The 18,841-nt window shown below is 46.3% G+C and overlaps 1 protein-coding gene across 1 annotated transcript in view; it reads left to right on the top strand.

Annotated features, from left to right (window-relative positions):
* The window catches only part of LOC142583195 (roundabout homolog 1-like), a 187,070-nt gene extending 171,106 nt beyond the window's left edge, over positions 1 to 15,964 (top strand). Inside the window, exons 17-26 of the mRNA XM_075693552.1 lie at positions 3,450 to 3,612; positions 4,352 to 4,442; positions 4,556 to 4,630; positions 6,214 to 6,410; positions 7,390 to 7,531; positions 7,925 to 8,032; positions 9,684 to 9,878; positions 10,137 to 10,244; positions 10,353 to 10,470; positions 15,235 to 15,964. Of these exons, the coding sequence (XP_075549667.1) occupies positions 3,450 to 3,612; positions 4,352 to 4,442; positions 4,556 to 4,630; positions 6,214 to 6,410; positions 7,390 to 7,531; positions 7,925 to 8,032; positions 9,684 to 9,878; positions 10,137 to 10,244; positions 10,353 to 10,393 (1,120 nt within the window). The 3' untranslated portion in view covers positions 10,394 to 10,470; positions 15,235 to 15,964. The remainder of the gene's footprint in view (positions 1 to 3,449; positions 3,613 to 4,351; positions 4,443 to 4,555; positions 4,631 to 6,213; positions 6,411 to 7,389; positions 7,532 to 7,924; positions 8,033 to 9,683; positions 9,879 to 10,136; positions 10,245 to 10,352; positions 10,471 to 15,234) is intronic.
* Positions 15,965 to 18,841: the final 2,877 nt, after the last annotated feature.

The following is an 18,841-nucleotide window of genomic DNA, read 5'->3' as shown; positions in this document are numbered from 1 at the left end:
ACGTTTCCCGAGAGAACCCCTGCTTCTCGCACGTTCGCTCAAAGTTAACCAGGAACAAACCAATGTCCTCTCCAAGCATAAACGGCCGCATCAGGTCAGTCATTTTGAACGATACTCGTTCTCCTGCACCGTGTGCCTGACTTCCATTACGAGCGCGTTCCACCTCTATCTCGAGCCGCTTCATTTCCAAAGCGTGTTGACGCTCTTCTTTTTCTTTCTCTTCTTTACGTTCACGCTCTTCTTTCTCTTTCTGTTCTTTAAGTTCGCGCTCCTGTCTTTTTGCAGTCTCCCTCTCCTCAATGGTCTCAAGGCATTCCGACAGCTCGTCATCCTCAGCTTCTAACTCAAGAATAGCCCTTAGCAGTTCAGGTTTTCTGAGTTTGTCTGAGACATCCAGACCCAACTCTCTTGCAAGCTCCAGCAATTTCGGTTTGCGCAACGACTTCAAATCCATGGCTGCTCTGAATGCTGCTTTCTCTACTGCTTACTATTGTCTTGCCGCAAACTAACCCGGCAGCAACGACAACCACAATTACCAGCTCTGTTTCTGACACTAACAAAAGCCTGGCAAAGCTCAGAAGAAGAAAGTCCCGCACTCACCAAACCTCGCAGCCAAGACTTCAGCGCAGTCGTTCCGCTGCAGGCAACCAGTCATCACACAGGGCTCGTTGCACTGCTCCCGGATGGTCGTTGAGCTGCTCAGCATACAGTCAACTGCATCTCTTCGCTGCTGGCCTCCGTTGTCGCGATCTCACCGCTGGCAGACAGTTGTTGTGGTCGCACCGCTGGTACGAGTTGTTGGGAACTCGGCGCTGACGCCCGTTGTTGCACCTGGGTCGCAAGCCCCAAGGGTAGCGTTGGCCTGGCGGCCTGGGGTACAACTGGAAGCATCCGAAGGTCCCGGCAAAGCATGAGTCGACTGGTAACAACAAAACAACTTGTTTATTCTAACATCGCAAAGAGTTGGCGGTCAGGTTGACCGAAGTAGAGAGACGGGAGTGCACTTTACTCAACAGAAGAAATCGGAGCCCTCTTGGCGTCCGGGGGCAGCTGCTTTTATACTCTCGCAGTTGAGGGCAAGAAGGAACCCCTCTATAGACGAGCACGTGACTGTGCCGCTCGGGCACAATGGGATAAGGTGGCGCAGCGACGTGTCGGCGCCACTCGGACTCCCCTTGCTTCACAGTTGTTGGGAGCTCCTCTCCCCGGCTGCCGCGCTTCAACAAGCGTGGGCACAATGGGAAGAGAAGGAGGAGCAGCCGTCGTGTCGGCGCCGCTCGGACCCCCTTGCTTCACAGTTGTTGGGAGCTCCTCTCCCCGGCTGCCGCGCTTCGACAAGCGTGGGCACAATGGGAAGAGAAGGAGGAGCAGCCGTCGTGTCGGCGCCGCTCGGACCCCCTTGGTTCACAGTTGTTGGGAGCTCCTCTCCCCGGCTGCCGCGCTTCGACAAGCGTGGGCACCAATATGCACATACACTCACACACGCACATGAAGACACGTGGCATTGGAACATGCCTGGACGCGCTTGGCAGGGAGGCGTAGCGGCGGCGCCGAACGGGCCAAAATGTCTGCCGCTTTGAACGAAGCCCCGGCGTCCGTTGCATCCGCGCCGGCTAAACCGCGCGTCGTAGGCGAAACGTAACAATGGCGTGGCCGACGCCTGACTATTCATGTTCTCCGCCATGAACCTGTAAGATTTAAACTCGACTCTGCAAGGCCTAACTGGTAGAAGAGGAGGTGTCGTCGGATGTGGTGCACTCTTTACAGAGGCATAGACCTTCTTTCAAGTCCGAAAGCGTCGGGAACGTCGCTTTTTAAAGGCTGCAAGAGCTTCCCAACGAGACCAACGGTTGCTCACCATCTGCTTCAACATCTCATTTTCCCTCTTCACTTTGGGACCGTCCGTTGAGGAAGCATCATGGGACCCAGGGCAGTCGATGCGTGTGATAGCCATGGTTGCACAGGAAGTCTGCAACATGGGCCTCAGCGTAGCGTGAAAAAACTCTCGTGTACTCGCACTAGAGTGTACTCCACTCGCACACATCATTCACCTATCCTAGCTTCATGCAATCGTGGCATTGGAGTGGCCTCAAGATAAACGGACACATGGGGTGTGTAAAGTGGTCAACAGTGACGTTCCAAGGGATTGATTCGCCCTGGGACATTATTTTCACTCAGTGTGATGTGCCGAGGCGAGATAGATGTGCTGTGACGACGCCATCAACGGCTGGCTTCACTAGAATCGCGAAGTCCGCGCTGGTGATGGAGACCTCCACGTCGTAGTTGACACCAGCAATGGAACCACCTTCCAGGGGATATGCGAACTGTAACATTGCTCAAAGTGCTCCATGCAGTCGCATCCGTAACGTCAATAGCCAACACATTTTCTGTGACATCTGCGACATAGTTTGACGCCACAGCTTCATGTTTCACTGAGACAGACCGTCTGTTGAGTCACTTCAGGTTGTCGGTAGCGATTTCTGGCAAAAATGGAACTGTACTGACTGCCGTATTCCGAGTTGGTCCTATAGCCGGCGGGCTCCAAGTCATCGAGGCCCTGGTGTTTTTTCGCCTTGTATTGCGGCTCCACACAAGCTAGAAGTCATAATCACAGACGTTCTCACTGCTGAACGAGCGTACACTGGTGTCTTCGCTGTCTGGGTTGCTCTGGAAGCCAGTCCGCTTCCTAGACGCAGCATTCGCTGAAGTTGCCACCCCGGTAGGCGTGCGGTGCTCTCAACATGCACCGGCGCCAACCATGGCAGCTTTCCAGAGATATAGGGAGAAATTAGGAGAAAATAGCTTAGCTACAAGAAAAAAAATTTATGGTTCGCAGCACTAGGGCTAAACGTCAGCAGTCGTTTTGCCAATGGATTTAACCTGGAGGTTTGCACATGACAACACAAAGCAGTATTGATCGTCGAAAGCAACAATCATAGCACAGACAATTAAATTGGTTAATAAAGCGATCGCATCGGTCCCGTTGAGTCGCCGGTCGCAACTTCCAAAGCCTGCCAGAGTTTTCGTGCACAACAAAATAAAGTTTTTGAAGGACTGCTTCGGCATTGCCTCTTTTACCTGCTGCAAAATGTAGTTAATATTCCTTAGAAGAAAATGATGTCATTCACAATGTTTTCCTTTCCTTAGAGGTTCCTCGCAGTACAGATGTCTGGAGGGCTCATTTGTTTGTTTCAGCCCATGCTCATATTTACGATGAGTAGTAACTATGAAGCTCATGCTTAAATCCAGCAGGGAGGCGAGAAGCGCACGGTTTGGAAATCGAAAGTGGAACTGAAACAATAATGGGCTTAAGCTACTTCCGACACCATTTTTTTTTCTTTTTGCATACTGACAAGACAATCTAGACTTACCGTAAATATGGATTCAAGTGCTGCAGTTTATAGGCGTTTAATGACTACTTCTCTAACCATATTTTGCTTGTCTTACAGCGTCTATGCAACTTTAAATTGCGACATGAATGCACCTGAGTACGCAGAAGTAGACGGTCACAATTTGACAACTTTCAACAAGAAGGATGCCCGCTCGGTCCTAGAGCCGTATGCCACCACCACATTGATAAAGTCTTCGTTTCAGAAGAGCCGGAACGCTTCAGTAAGTGAAGCAATATTGCTGCTTACAAATTTTTTCATGCACAAATTTTCAGTCTTCATTGCTGCCTAATTGCACCAAAGCGCTCACTCAATGCATATGAAATCGTAAAAACTTTGTCACGTGCACATGGCTTGATAAGTTGTTTGTGGAAATTTGATAAGTTGATAAGTGGAAATTTGGGCGAGTTATTATACATTCATAATGGTAACAGCGCGATCAAAAGGACGACGGAGTGAAAGGCGCTCGTCCTGTGTCCTTTCACTCCGTCGTAGCTTTCATCGCGCTGTTACCATTATGAATGATAAATTGTTCCTTTATCAGCGACACAAAGAACGGTTGCCTGGAACAAAAGATTAGTAGCATATCCTCCATGCTTAGTGTCACATTCTTAAATGTTATAAAAGCATGCCTTTGGCGGGTACTTAGGCTTATAAGTAGATGCAATCAAGATGGTCTACGTTCCATTTACAATATAAGGCCACTGTTACACCAATGAAATTTTACTAGTTGCTTTCAAACCCATAATAATATTGTTAACGTTGCAGATACTACGTGCAGACCAAGTAAATTTTGCGTACCTTGATTACAGTCCATTGATTTATGTTTTACTTGGGCCATCACTCAATCATAGAAAAGTACGTTGAGACATCTCATTTCCCGAACCAACAAAATGAAATAACTTGCAGCCTACGTTTGAAAAAGGCAGCAGATTGAGAGTGAACTTTCATCTTTTCCATAGAGCACAGACGCTAGCAGGGGACGCTCGCCGACAGAAGGGAGCAGAAAGTCTGGAAAATCTTCAGACCTCGAAATGAGGCACGCCAGCGAAGGTACCTGCGAGACACTGTTTTCGCGCTTCTGCTTGTGCAAGTGCAATTTCGTCATCAATGAGGTTAGCAAGATTGTTTTGCTGAATATAGTCTTCTCTTATTACCGATTGTAGACGGCGCCTCAGATCGGCTGCTGAGAGAAAACAGACTTGCTAGTCCAGGAAGCGAGTCAGGTAGTTACACAGGAGGTGAGTATTTCATTTGTTTTTGTTTAGTCACTTTTATTTAGGCAGAATAAGGAGCATGCGCTGTGATGAGTGATTCGATCAGGAAACTAAATTATATTTTTGGTTTATGTATGACTCAGCACGATCGTGAATGTAGAGAACAAGATATGTGTCGCCGAGCCTCAGAGGCAAGAGCGTCGAGGAAACAAATGTGTTTTCTGCTTCTTTTGTTCGTCTTCGCCGAAGTACGCATATTATATGTATAGTACCTCAAGGCCAGCGAAGTTAGAAAATGGCACACTTTTAAATGTAGATCTCCTTGCCTGGAGGTACTATGGGCGTTAACTTAAAAGCGAACCGGGCAATGTATGGCCGAAGCATAACTGAAAGTGCAGGGCACGCCATTTAGTCATCACCAGTGACAGGTACGTACATCCGGTTTGACCTAACAGCGCGATAATGCACCAGCTATACTGCAATATTTTCGTTCCTGTTCTCATTCTCGTTCATCTGAAAACGAGAAAAGATGACTGCGCAGTAATAATGAAAGCGCAAAACTGTACCACACGCACCGTTGTTCGCGTTTCATTTGACGCCGGTAGCAGATACAGTTTTGCAGCACTGTGAGACAATACCGGTCCTAAACGGGGCTATTTCAGACTCTCCTTTGATATTTATTTTCGCGCTTTCAACTAAACGGAAAGCGGCAAATAAATTAAAATATTGCCGTATAAGGGGAGCATCATCGTTAAGTGCTGTCAAATGTCAAGATGGATACGCGACTTTCAATGGCGGTGACTCAATGGCCCGCACCATGCGTCTAGTCATGCTTCGGCCAGGCGATCCACTGTTCGCGCTTCATCTGACGCCGATAGCACCTAGCAGAACAGATAGAAACGACAGCAAAAAAGAAGCAGGAATGTAAACCGCTTTAATTCAACTACTGCTCGGTAACCTGGTTACTGTGCAAACTGCAGCTCAATACGCACAACGTCCACTGTCTCGAAGCGCAGCTCTGGAAGTCAAGGAAGCGCCACTTCAGTATGAAGAACTTGATCTTTCGCGTCGCTTACATGGCATATTTTCACGCGGATAAATACATTGTCTGAAGATCTCTCGCGTGAATGTTTGGCAGTGGATCGGGTCATAGCCCACACCGAGGTTTGGTCATTAGGTTTCCAAGCACAAACGGTCAAGCGCTAAAACAATTGTCATTCCGCTGCGTTATTCTCACGCGATACACACAGGAACATCTCATTGAATATATTGATCAAGATGCCTACCGATAATCGTATTTGTAAACCAACTTTGAGAACCCTACAACTTACGTTTAGTGTTAATTTATATGCTAAGACGACCATGAGTGTAGCGCTGAAATCTCTGGCCTTGCTCGTATATATGATTAGTTCATTTATTCAAAAAAGCAGAAACAAGACCTATTTCTCCAGAGAACCGGTGAAATTGTTTAAATGTTTCATATCGCTAATGCGCGATTAGCATTGCTGTAAATTTATGAATTGTGAATGACATTGTTTTTGTATAAGAACAAGGACATTTGCTTTGTCCAACAACAGCGCCTCGAAATTGTCCTCGTTGTTTTTCAGGTGAATATGGGATGCCTACGAAAAAGAGTCGTTTAAAAATTTCACGAGGTGGAGTTTTCGCTAAGTTACCTGTGATGAATTGGTCAGAAATCATTCCTCCTCCACCAGAGAAGCCACCTAGCGAGGCGGGGTCTCGACCGTATACTCCTGCATCCTTCAGAGAACCATCGCTCCATGATATACAGATTATGCAAAAAGTAAGCGTTTTCTCAATCTGCTTTCTGTTCAGAGCACTTTCGACGGAAACTTTTTTTATCAGTGCAATCAATTTCCAATATTTATACTGCTTCTTTTTTCGCCTGTGTGTGTGTGTGTGCATGTGTGTGTGCGTGCGTGCGGGTGCGTTCTCCATAGCGCTGGCTCCCTCATGGGGATGAAATGCGAAAACACCTGTGTACTTAGATTTAGGTGCACGTTAAAGAACCCCAGGCGGTCAAAATTTCCCGAGTCCTCTACTGCGGCGTGCCTCATAATCAGAAAGTGGTTTTGGCACGTAAAACCCCATAATTTTTTTTAATTTTTGAATACCTTATCAGCTAGATTGTCGATTGAGCACCTCAGAACAGCCACAGCCGCATTTATAAATACCAGTGCAGGAGAGGAAGCGGTGGGTGCTTTACTTTTCTTTTTGAGCTCGCGCGGAGCCCCAGGTAGTCTTTAGGCCCATTCAACTCTGATGCAGCGAGTACTGCCTCCTTCACTAGTTCACTCAACGTTGAAGTAAAAGGAATGGCACTTGCATATCGCGCTTCTTTTCTCTGCAGTAGAAGTTCTGATATGACTGCCAAGTTTGAAGTCAGGAGTTGAGGATGCGCAAGCGCTTGCACGCGCGACCTGCATGTTGCTGACCTGCAGTCCCACTTCATCCATTAGGCGAAGAAAACAATAAGATTTTGCTTGGCTTTCATTTTTCAAAAACTCTACATCGCATAACAGCACTCTTGTAAACAAAGGGGTGATGCACAAAAGTCCTGTTTTTGCAGCTTCAACTCAGTGGCGCTCACGCATTTTGGCACCTCAGAGGGGCGCGTTAACTGCCGCGACTTCGAGCACTCTCGCCGAAGGACTCCTTTCGAGAGTTCATAAACAACTCAGTGAGGTTCTGTTCAACCCTCTTCGAAGAGAGCCATTCTTTTTTTGCCTCAGAGACCAATATTTTTGTTGAAATTGTTGCAGGCGCAAGACTGTCGACGACAGGAATTATTCAGCAGCGCTCTCATGGACTTGGGAGCGCAATCATCCATACCATCACTAGACAGCGACCCTCCGTCCTTGGGTCTCGCAAAGGAATCAAGAGCACAGTTGAGGAACCTCAATGGTCAGTGACACTATTCACTATCGCCTAATGCGGTCTGCCGCTCTAGCCAGCTACAAATTATGTGTCGGCATGAGCTAAATACACCACTGGCATAACTAGATGAATCTTTGTACGGTAGTGGTAATTTTTACTTGAATTGTGTTGGGAAGACCTATTGACAGTGTGAATTAGTGCATACTCACAATATTGTGCACGCAGTACATAACGTACAACGAAGAAACCTGAAACCATAAAAATACATCCAGCTTATTTTATTTTTTTCGAGGTTTGCCTTTGTTGATTAGATCGTGCGGTGAACGGTTAATTTACCTGCTCTCCTAAACCTTGCTGACCTCATTTTACCGATGTATTGGACCTCTCGTTTCTGACCTTAACCAGTCTTCCCTTTCTCAGGTCATATTTACCAGGAGGCCGATGCGGATTCAGATACGGAGGACATGTCACGAAGACCGTCACTACAGTCCAGCTTGGCTGGGGACACAGATTGTGTGTCAAGCCAGGGTAAGGACTCCTAATATGAAATGTTATTTCAGGGAGCACTTGAAGTACGCGAAAGCTACATCTCCCTGTTTATTACTAAAATGTGTTTCGGTAGCATGTTAAAAATGTTAGGAGGCCGATGGTAATCACGTTTTTACCATAAGTGGTGTTTCGACGAGCATTTATGGCAAATGCGTAACTCGACTGTTCCGACATGGCCTGGCCATACGGCTATATCACACAAGCCTGAAGCCTATTAAACGTTAGTTGCATAGAATCCAGCACTGAGAATAAATGAAAGGGAGCTTCTCTGCGACGTCATTCTGGCTGCGCTATTTAGGCCACAGCTAGTCGGTATGATTTACAAAACAGAAAACCCTGTGAGGTTTGGTGAAAAATCTCGATGGAAGGGGCTTCCGCCCTCTCAACGCTATCACACTGCACATGGAAACCAAGGTCTGCGTAAGCAGTGTCTAGTGAAATAAATTCGGAAAGCAGCACCCGCATGGAAAGGCTGACGTTCTGAACGCCTTCGCTGATACATGCTGCCCGGATGATCAGGCTGGTACAACCGGCATTATCAGTATATGTGGTCCTTTACCATTGCCGCTATTAAGAACTATTGACACCTCAAGTAGATAGCGTATGCACAGGCATCGTCGGAGTTTATTGAGATACGTTGCGCATTGAAAGGGCGCGTTCCTTTTTCCGACCAACATGCGGCTGCTCACGCAACCAAAAAGTGTGCAGAGGTTCAACCTCGGCAATTTCCACACCGTTAGACGACCTTGTTTAAACCTTGCAAATGCCGAAAGATTTCGCAGATTCTACACACGGTTGGAGTAGGTGAAAATGAATCTTTTGCGTTCACTCACACACCGAAATGTGATAACGTAAATGCTTGCGTCAACTCTCGGCCCTGTGTCACGCAAGTCCACTTCATCTTGTGACGTCGTCTCTTGCGCCAACTAACCAATATAGCTGAACAGATCTCTCCCCTTCTTTCTATTGGCGCCACACCTCCGGCTACTCACCGTCCGCACCATACTCTCCGCAAACCAACCAACAATTATCACAGCATAAAAATAAATCCGTCAGCCTCTACAATGTATCAGTATCATACACGCAGCCTCTCAGCAGGAACGCTGGTGTACTCATAACATGCGTGCGCAAAACGTCCATCGCACCAGCGGAAACCACAACGCCCTACGGCTTCCGCCAGTGAGCCGAATTAGCGGAGCCTCGGTGGCGCGTCCACTTCGCTTCGTTATTTAGGCAGCCAAACACACTCCGGCTTTCTCGAGAGCCTGTAATGTTTGGTGCGCGAGCGACGCATGCGCCGTCGATAGCGCGACAGCACGACGATGGGTGTGCCATTGGTGACAGCGCGAACGTGCTTTGAGCGTCCGTTCTATGATAGCTACCGCGGAATAATATGTAAATATGCACCCCGGCACTCTATTGCAAGAATGCTTATTTACAGCCGGAATAATTACGGCACTTTGCGCGGTCACTTTACTTCAGTGATGCATTATAGGGTTTAGTTGTGTATGATGTGTTCACCACACAGTGTGGTATTCCTGCACTAAAAATGATTGTTATGATTGCTTGCTTAAAAGATCCTAGCAGAGTGGCCTGAAAATTTGCACATTTGCACTGGCCTATAACGCAGCTCCTTCATGGGCGAGTGCAGCTGAGCAGAGCAACAGCTCCTGTACAAGTGGCTGCTCTAGCGGGAGAAGTTCATACGATGACTCTATCTACAATGAAGTGGACTTTGCTAGGGCACTTTCGAAGGCAGCAAAAATTGCTGATCATCGAGTCGACGGTTCAACCATCGTGACAGAACGCCCAGCAGCAAGGCGAGGTAAGTTTCTTGCTGTTTTTATATAGAACGTGCTTTAAGTTAGGACGTCTCCTAAAAAAATCAGCACGCTTATGCTTTTTCATGGCGCGCTGTAACTCAACACCATCGCTAAAAAAAAAAAACTTGCAGCTAGAGCACTCTTGTTGAAAAAAATCAAGGACTCAGAAAAATGCTCTTAAATAGGTCATAACAGATCGTCATATAATGGAAATGATCATTTATAGCTCGTTGCTAGAATGACTCTCTTTTATTGTGAAGGTGGTGAAAACAAAAGTCCGTGGCGGCTGCGTCACCACGAAGATAACGATGTCGCGCACATACATCAACATAGAAGCAAAACGCTACTTCATCAAGTGAAGAATAATGGTAAGTGTAAAGAAAATAAGAACAGTTTCAAATGATTGCGACTAAGGAAGAAAGTCTAATAATACGTTTACCGGCGCAGAGTATCGATGGTATGCATTGTTCTCACAGTTTGCAGAATCTCATTCCCAGATTCAGCCGTTGTCCTTTAGCCTACCTAGTCAGAAGATTCCATGGGAGGGAGCAATACGGCACGCTGAAAATAGCTCACCTATGCACAAGAACGATGGTAAGTCACAGTAAACTTCATGTGTGAATATAAAAAAAAAGCAAGCAATAAATGGGCTTTAATTTTGAAGGCAGGAAAGCGTGCGTCTAATACACCGGGCACACATCGAGGACCCAGCGTCTGCAGAGCTGTAAAAAGCTGTGGATACATTCGTAAAGAATAGCTGACTTTAGTACAGGAGTGAATGCATTGAACGAGCAATCACCTGAGTGCATTTCTTTCTTTAAAAACCACTTTTATTTCTACAAACTGTGCCTAGCCTCGATGTAGGAGATATGGAAAAAAAAATATGCGAATCCCACTCACTATGGGAATCGATGTAAGCGATGTAAGCCAAGGTTTTGCTGCTGTTTGCTTTCGTTGATGATAAATATTGTTCTGCTTGTCGCTTCTGGCCGTGGTGCTCACCACGCTTCTTGTCTTCCATGACCGCCACGCGTTCTTGTTGCACTGTTCTCAGTTCTGGCAGTGGAGCGCCCGACACTCGTAGTATTTCATGGCCGCCACGCGTCGTTCTCTTGCCTCACGTCTTTGAGTCAATATATATTCACGGTCTGCACCACGTGTAGCTGCCTAGCGAAGACGCTCCTGTTCCGCGCGACGCTTCTTCCGGGCCTGGGTGTCCTCGACGCTGAGTGGGCGCTTTGGAGCCACTTTGCTGGCGCGTGTTTTACGTGCTCTTTTGCATACGTGGCCAGCACGCTGTTGAGACGCCAGCTGCACGCGCTCTCTTCAGACTATGGACGATTGTAATGTTGACACTATCACAGTCCAGCTCACGACCTCCACAGCCCAGCGCATGCATTTTCATCGCATAGGAATGCAAGCACAGCACGCACGATACGGACAAGCAGTGAAAGCTGCCGCGGAGGCACCAGCCGGGAGGCACGGAGGTGTACGCCATCTCGGAATTTTGCAAGAAACCTAGCGGCACTCTCGCCAAGACCACAAAAGCAGCAGCAGCGGCCGGAAAGTCGGGAGAAGAAGCAAGCAAAGCTTCTCTTTAAAATTCTTTTGTAGAAAATTTAATCCAGATGCAAAATATGGCAAACACTTATTTGGATCTCTCCACTGTATCGCCCTTCAAGATCCGCTTTAGTTCTTGTGAGAAATACCACTCCTTCTCTATAACTAAACATCTCTGTTCGTCGTATGTAGATAGAACCTTGTTGAGAGGGCAAGGCTTGTATACATGCAGCATATATATAGAACCAGTGCTTAAAAGAATGCTCGACCTACAGCTTAGACATTTGGACGTAAAGATATTACAATTATATCTCATAAACGCAGCAACTGGGCGTTCAACACCAGATTGTTAGTGCGTGCCCAAAGGCAGCGCCTGGGATTGCATGTCAGGAATAATTTGCGCAATGTTGTGCTGAGTATCTTTGAAGGACGCGAGAGGGATTACACTCTTCTACGTGTAAGCGAGGACGATGGCTGCAAGAGCACAGATTTTAATGATCTACTGCTGTTCATGCCGTACTATATGTAAGCAGTCAGCTTCCTCTGGTGCTTCTAGAAATGTTTGCAACGGAAACGTAATGTAATTGTCAGCTAAATTGACTTGCGTGGGTTCAGTGACTTAACCGCTGATTTTGTTGTGCGAGTTGACTTTCAAAAGCAATCTTTTAAAATGCTTGGAGCTGATTGTTTAAGTCGAAGGTGTTTTGCCTCTGAATACCTGTAATATAAACGTTGCTGGCACCGCAATAATTACGACCAGTTAGCACTTCTACCTTCTCAAGTGTTTTTTCAGGCTGCACAGCATTAGTACAGGCAGCTTTTAGCACCGAATCGGTTTCTTTTAAGGTCCCTATGCAAGCAGTTTTCTTCCCTGTAACCATTACGTTCACAACCAGATGACGTTTTTAAGCTGAGAAGGGAACCAATGGGTTGAAGTCTGCAGTAATGACAGAATCCTCACCCAATCCTGCCACAGAAGCAGCGTGTCTACAGAATTATCTAGAAACGACAAGAAAACTATGGGGCTCACGCCAACGTAAGGTGAACAAAGAAACAAAAAAAGCAGCCTAAAGGCGACGCATCGAGCGCGGTAGCGAATTATTATACAGCTGTACGAAATAAGGATGGTAATTTTATAGGCTGTGTAAACTTGGAAACCTTCGCTTAAAAACTAAGTTAAAAAGCACAGTATCACGCACGCACAAGCACACGTGAACACAATTAATTCGATGACTGCGAACACTGGCTGTCAAAACAATGGCACGAGGAAGCGCGGCAGCAGCAGCGAGCAAATTTATCTTCGTGCTGCCTCTCGCTTCAACGCGAATCAAGCAGCGAGAACACACCGCACACAAGCTGTCAGCTCTCGGTGAACCTAGCCTGTGCCCCCATCGCAGATTGCTATCAAGATACGGCCCCCGAAGTCGCGTTCAGCCCGCCATACGCAGCCGCCGCCACAGTAAAATGCCTACTAACCTACCCCCTACCACGCCTCGGTGCGTTGTTGCGCGCGATGACGGAAGATGACACGCTTCGTCCCCGCCTGACTCCATTGTGCGCGCGAAATCGAGCCACTATCCCTGGCGCCCCTCGTGCGCTTTCACTCGCACACACAGCATACGGCGCGCGGCCACGGGGTTATCGCACTTGGACTTTATACGAAACATTACGGGGACGGCCGGAAACGTAGGCGCAATACAATACTTCCTATTAAATCAAGAGTTGCTTTACGCACAGTCTTTATGTACACGACGGCCTATGAGAGCCGTCGGTTGGTGCAGGAGCAAGTAGAAAAATATATTCTAAACATACATGCAATTTTGTTTCTGACAACTTTGCAAATCTAATCTCGTGCACAGTAAGTTTCTTCGACAGCGGATGTCACCCGTTCCACTGCAGGATGATGCGCAACTGGTGATTCAAATCCTGGCAATAGGCGAAGAATTGGTCAAGTTTCTTGAACTGTCTGTTTTCAGAGTGGCGAGAAAAAAAGGCCTTTCGCTAAGACAGATTATTGTAATACCGGAATGCATGTATATCTATAAATACTTCATTGAAAATTTGCAACAAGTTGTTGGATGCCGCAACAAGGTATCACCAAAATAAATCGAAAAGTGAAAATCATAAGACTTATAAGTCACTAAAGCGAGTAGCAGGTGTAACTCGAGGAAATACCTCGAAATTAGTTGCTTACAAATATTTGAATGTACAGCATGGATACCACTGAACATTCGTTTACGCTTGCTGCGCTAATTGTTTATATCTTAGTTGACGTTACGAAAACGCTCAACCGGGAAAGTTACTCGTTCAAATGTATGTATTTGTAGTTTCTCATACAATGTAACGCTTTTTTATTATGGTAGGAGCGGCAATAGCTATAGCTGAACCATAGATGTTTATGCGTGCTTACGAGGAGCACTTGTGCTCATGGTTCAAGGCAGACGATTCGGAATTGAACGTTGAGTGTCTGAGAACAGTCAGTGGATTGTAGTATACTAAGCGTTTTATTGCTTTTCGTCCACGAGTTACAGCTCTGTACAGGTCTCTACGTTAGAAGCGCAGGCATTGAAAATGACAACTCTATATTTTATCATCTATACAGACGACTGTCATTCGTTCTAATGAGATTAAGAAATGGGAACCAAAGGATTAGCACGAGTAAAATGCTCATGTGTTAGCAAGATTCTTTTTCACCTTCATGATCCCAACATGCATTTATTTATTCACTCATTTATTCACAATACCTCAGGAGTCCCAGAAACGCGACATTACATGAGTGGTGGGTGCGCAGGAAATTGACTGGTCAGGTTTGAAACGACTTGAATGACTTGAAATGACTTGAAACGTGACCTGCAGCTTAGAAAAGAAGAATGTTGGTCATCAGGGAGATGTTAGAAATAAAAGACGTTAGATTCTAACCCCGGGCTGTGTCCAGAAGAAAATAAGGTTAATCCGTAGTGCAATGGGTACGTGTTGTATGCAGCGCACTGGGATAAGTCAGGTGGTAGAGGCGATAGGCTGGCTTGATGACTTGGTTACCTCATAGTGGTGAATGAAAAAAACCTGAAAATGAATAAAGACGGACAGTTTTGCGTTGTAAGAGGGCGAGGTAAGGCACAACTGGAATTTTAAAGATGGGATACGTATGTTATGAAATTACTCAGAAGGAATGAACCTGGCAGCTTGGTTCTGGACCAATTCAACGGTATTAATCACGTTAACCTGATGATTATTATAAATAGCACATGCACATTACATTTTAGATCGAATTATGGCTCCTATCAAAACGTTGGCCAGCCTTGCTGAGGCACCTTATCCCTGTTTTTAAGCTTTATACCACAGGTTTTATCCGCAAGAAGTTTGACTGAGCGAGATGCTGAGGACAAGGCACGACACAGATAATTTAGCAAGCGATTACAGGAATTAGTTAACTGATTAGTATCATGGGTTAAAGATAAATCATAAGGGGTACGCACTCCTAGGTATTTAAATATCTCGCCCTGTATTAGAGTAAAGTTGCTAAAAAGTAGGATGAGACTACATAATCACGACGACAATGAAAACACGAGTGTGAGCACTTCCGTCGAGGGGCTTGAAGCATTCGTTGCACCATGCCTGCATTTGCAGGATGTCATCGTGACGAGTGGAGAAGTCTAATGCATTTCTTAGTGGTCGCTATTAAATGCAATCATTTGTATAAAATTGCATGTTGGATCATAAGTGAAGTTGGAAGGCCATTAATATATATGTGAGAAATGACGTAACCTTTCACTTCTTCCTTATGCTTTGTCATTTCAGTGGACTCCTGCATCAGGGATCTACGCGAAACGTGTCCTTTCTTCAGCTAATGTGCTCCTGTGCTTTCGACAAACAGTGACGACCTTCCAACGGAATAACTAAGCGATATCCTGCCACATACGGATGCAAAGAAACTTATGGAAAGCGCTCTAGTGCCAGCCTTTGGTGTGACCTTCGTAGCAGTCCTTTCAGTCGCCGAGAAAAAAAGAGCTTCTCCGCTTACGGGAGAAGCAAATTATGCAAGACCATGTGATATGTGCCAAATATGAAGTGCCATGCAACGAGACTCACTTCATGAAGAGGCAGCTGTACGTTCATAGGGTGCACGAGTGTGTGCGTGTATATATGCGCGCGTGTGCTTACGTTACGTGAAACATCTGTGAAGGTTTCACCGTCGACGTGCACGCGTGGACGCGAACACAACTATTTTTGAGTGTGTTGAAATTCAGCGCATTCGGTGGTGATTATTCCAATCGCCTGTCAACAGCCACCCACTGCTGGCCATTTCCAAGCATATCACTGGACTCAGCTCTACGTATTGTCTTATTGTGAGGATTGACACACCGCTCTAGGGAATTGGTCCCAGGTGGCACAGCCTTTACCAACCACTTCAGTCATCGTCGATTTGTGTACAGGTAAATGTGCGTAGGCTGATTGGCCTCACACTTCTAATTTATTGTTACAGGTCTTTATTTAAAAAGATATGAAAATGTGTGTAAAAAGTAAAAGAAAATCACTAGAAATAAAAGTCATTATCGCCAACTTACAAAAACTTGGCCATATGTGTGTTCGCTAGGATGAAAGATCGTTGCCTGGAATCCAATACCTAGGGAAGTGAATAGTGAGCAACCAAGCAATAAAAAGTAAACTTAATATCCTAGCGGTTTGGGCTAGCTAGTATGTCATGAAAAGGGGGGAGAGCGGCAGCGCGATGTTGTGACACACCGCTCTCCCCAGTAATCAAATAAAGAGGCCAAGTAAGCGGAAAGTTGAATGCGCTGCCGTTCTCACCCTGTTCACTTCGGTGAAATGTTTGTGATTTTGCCAGCAAGCTACACCTACGGGCCATGTTCAAATTTGAGTGATGCCGTTCACTTATGGGACTTGCATCATCTGTTGTGTCATCTGCTTAAGCATGCGTCTGCTCAGGTGAGTTGTTCATTGTTATCTTGTTTAAAGGAGGAAAGGAGCAGGGCTAGGTCTAAGCTAGCAATATTGAAGCCCCTCGTAAAGAATTGTGTGGATCCGACGCAATGTGGTAATCGATGTAAGCGAAGCTTTCTGTGTTATTTGCTTTGAGTGATGATAATTAGCGGTGATGTTGACGGTGAATGTTAAATTTGTTCAATGTTTAGTAGAACATGAGTGTGGTGAGTTGATGTTACGCGTTACCCTGCGTGCTCGACTACTGTTTTCCCGCGTAGAACACCGAACACAAAGAGTCAGGTGCTTGCCTGAGGCCTTGTTGTACACCATACTTCGTAACCGCTGAAAGGATTGAGCATATTCATTACCTCTTATGGCCCCTAATACCATGGCAGAAGTATTAAACTTGCATTGAATTATGGGGCTGTACGTGCCTAAAGCACAATCGCATTATGGGGCACGCCGTAGTGACGGACTCCCGATTAAATTTGGCGCCGTAGTCTTGTTTAACGTATACCAAAAGCTAAATGCACGAGTGTTTTTTGATTTCGCCCCCGTCGAAACGCGCCTGCCGCAATTGGAACCAAACCTGCGACCTGGAACAATATCATAACCGCCAAGCTACCGCGACGGGTACAGAAGTGTTGATTTGACGTGTGTCCGCTTCCGCAGTGTCGCCTAGAGCCTGCGGTGCGCTTTAATGTGGGTCTGCCTGGTCTTTATTTTTCAGAAATAGCAGAAACGTACCGTACCATGCCGCGAACTTGGATTTATCTCGTTTGCCCACAACCACTGTCGTGTGCATAGCAGTAGTGTTTGCTTACTTTCTCACGTCACCTCCCCCCGCCCGCCCCCTTCCTTGTATGGGAACTACGAGCGAAGAGTGGCACGGCTGTTATTCAGTCGTTTCGCGACTGCGTCGATTCTGCCCATTCTCTGCTTCCTCTCCCGATCCTCTCTACCATTCTATTTAGCTTCTCAATGAACTTGCACGCTAGTAGAAAGGTAAGCACTGCAATTTCTGCAATGCTTTTCCGGGGATCCCGGATAATCACAGCTGTCGAAAGGATAATGTAGCGACGCCCAGGGAGCTCCAGAGGCCGTTGTGCACATTCAAGGTGGTGGAAAGGTCCAAATGAATTTCTCGCGCTGTCTTTTTTTCTCTGTCGCTCTCCTGTCATGTATACACACGCTCTGAAACACCTCCCGAAGCGGTGTGCCAGAAAGCAGCAGCAGCAGCGGCACCAGTGGGAAAGTCGAAGGAGGAATCAAGGAAAGCTTCACTTTAACATATGTGAGAAATGGGGAAAGAGAAAGAGGATGCTCATAATCCGCGCAGTATAGGTTGTCGGCGCAGAAATGCCAACGTGTTACGGAGAGGCGACAATTGTGGTGGAGGAGGGGAGGAACCCTAGGCCCCCTGCATCCCTGTACTTGCCAGTGGAAAACAGCAGAAATGTCCGCGGGTTTCGCGACAGCCTCACCGGTCCGTCGACTCCTCGAGTCGTGTTTTTTGTGCATATGTATGCTGCCAGACAAAGATCACGCAGCGCGCATCAGAATAATAAAATACAAGTAACACCTTCTGATTTATTTAAATGTGCTAATCTTTTGGAGCCATCACTTATTTTTCAGCTAGGGCCTCTGATTTGTCTTCTCTGCTGGAACATCACATTTCCTGTGCCTACGCCTTTAATCCCTCCTGCGATTATAGCTTACGATGTTTCCAAATGTTTCTATCCACATTTTTACGGCGAAGCTCTCTATGGCTAGGATCCTGATACTTCTTCATGGCGTAACGTCGACAGAAAACTATCATTATCAATGGATCATACCGCCGCATGCAGAAGCTATAAACACTCAGCAAAGTGAAGCAAACTGCATACTTTCTTTCGAACCCCGCATGAAACAAGTACAACAACATGTATTTCAATAAAGTACAAGCTTAAAACAAGAATCTGAACAAAAAGATTGAGGATAAGGCGCATCTACGTCTACATGCAATGCGAAGCACGCATCGCTCCCCGCATACACTTTCCGGTAAAGATGACTGTTACGCAAGCTACCATGAAGTGCATGCGTTCATGAGTGCAATGAATGGGTTCACGACGTTGCGAGGTCTAGAAATGGTATGATAATTTCGAATTCCCCCACGTAAGCAGCCTTGCTTACGGCAGCCCCTGCCTAATTTTTTTCAAACACACTTCAGCCTCAGCCGCCAACGACATATAACGCATGTTAGCGCACCACACGAGACATTTACCTTATGTTTCTAGAGGCTAGCAAGCACCATCTTTATTACCACGCACTTCGAAAAGCACGCATTATATCGCGTACATATAGATTGCAACGACAGTGCTTCAACGCACTTCGCAGTATCGGTGAGAGATGATAATACTCAAAGAGCACGCCAGCATGCTCTACAACTTGTTGCTTCATATGTACCGCGGGACATACAATG

This window comes from Dermacentor variabilis, chromosome 5 (genome assembly GCF_050947875.1).
Source record: "Dermacentor variabilis isolate Ectoservices chromosome 5, ASM5094787v1, whole genome shotgun sequence".
Classification (NCBI taxonomy): Eukaryota; Metazoa; Arthropoda; class Arachnida; order Ixodida; family Ixodidae; genus Dermacentor; species Dermacentor variabilis.
The sequence above is the reverse complement of the archived record's forward strand: the minus strand, read 5'-3'. Positions and strand labels throughout refer to the sequence as shown.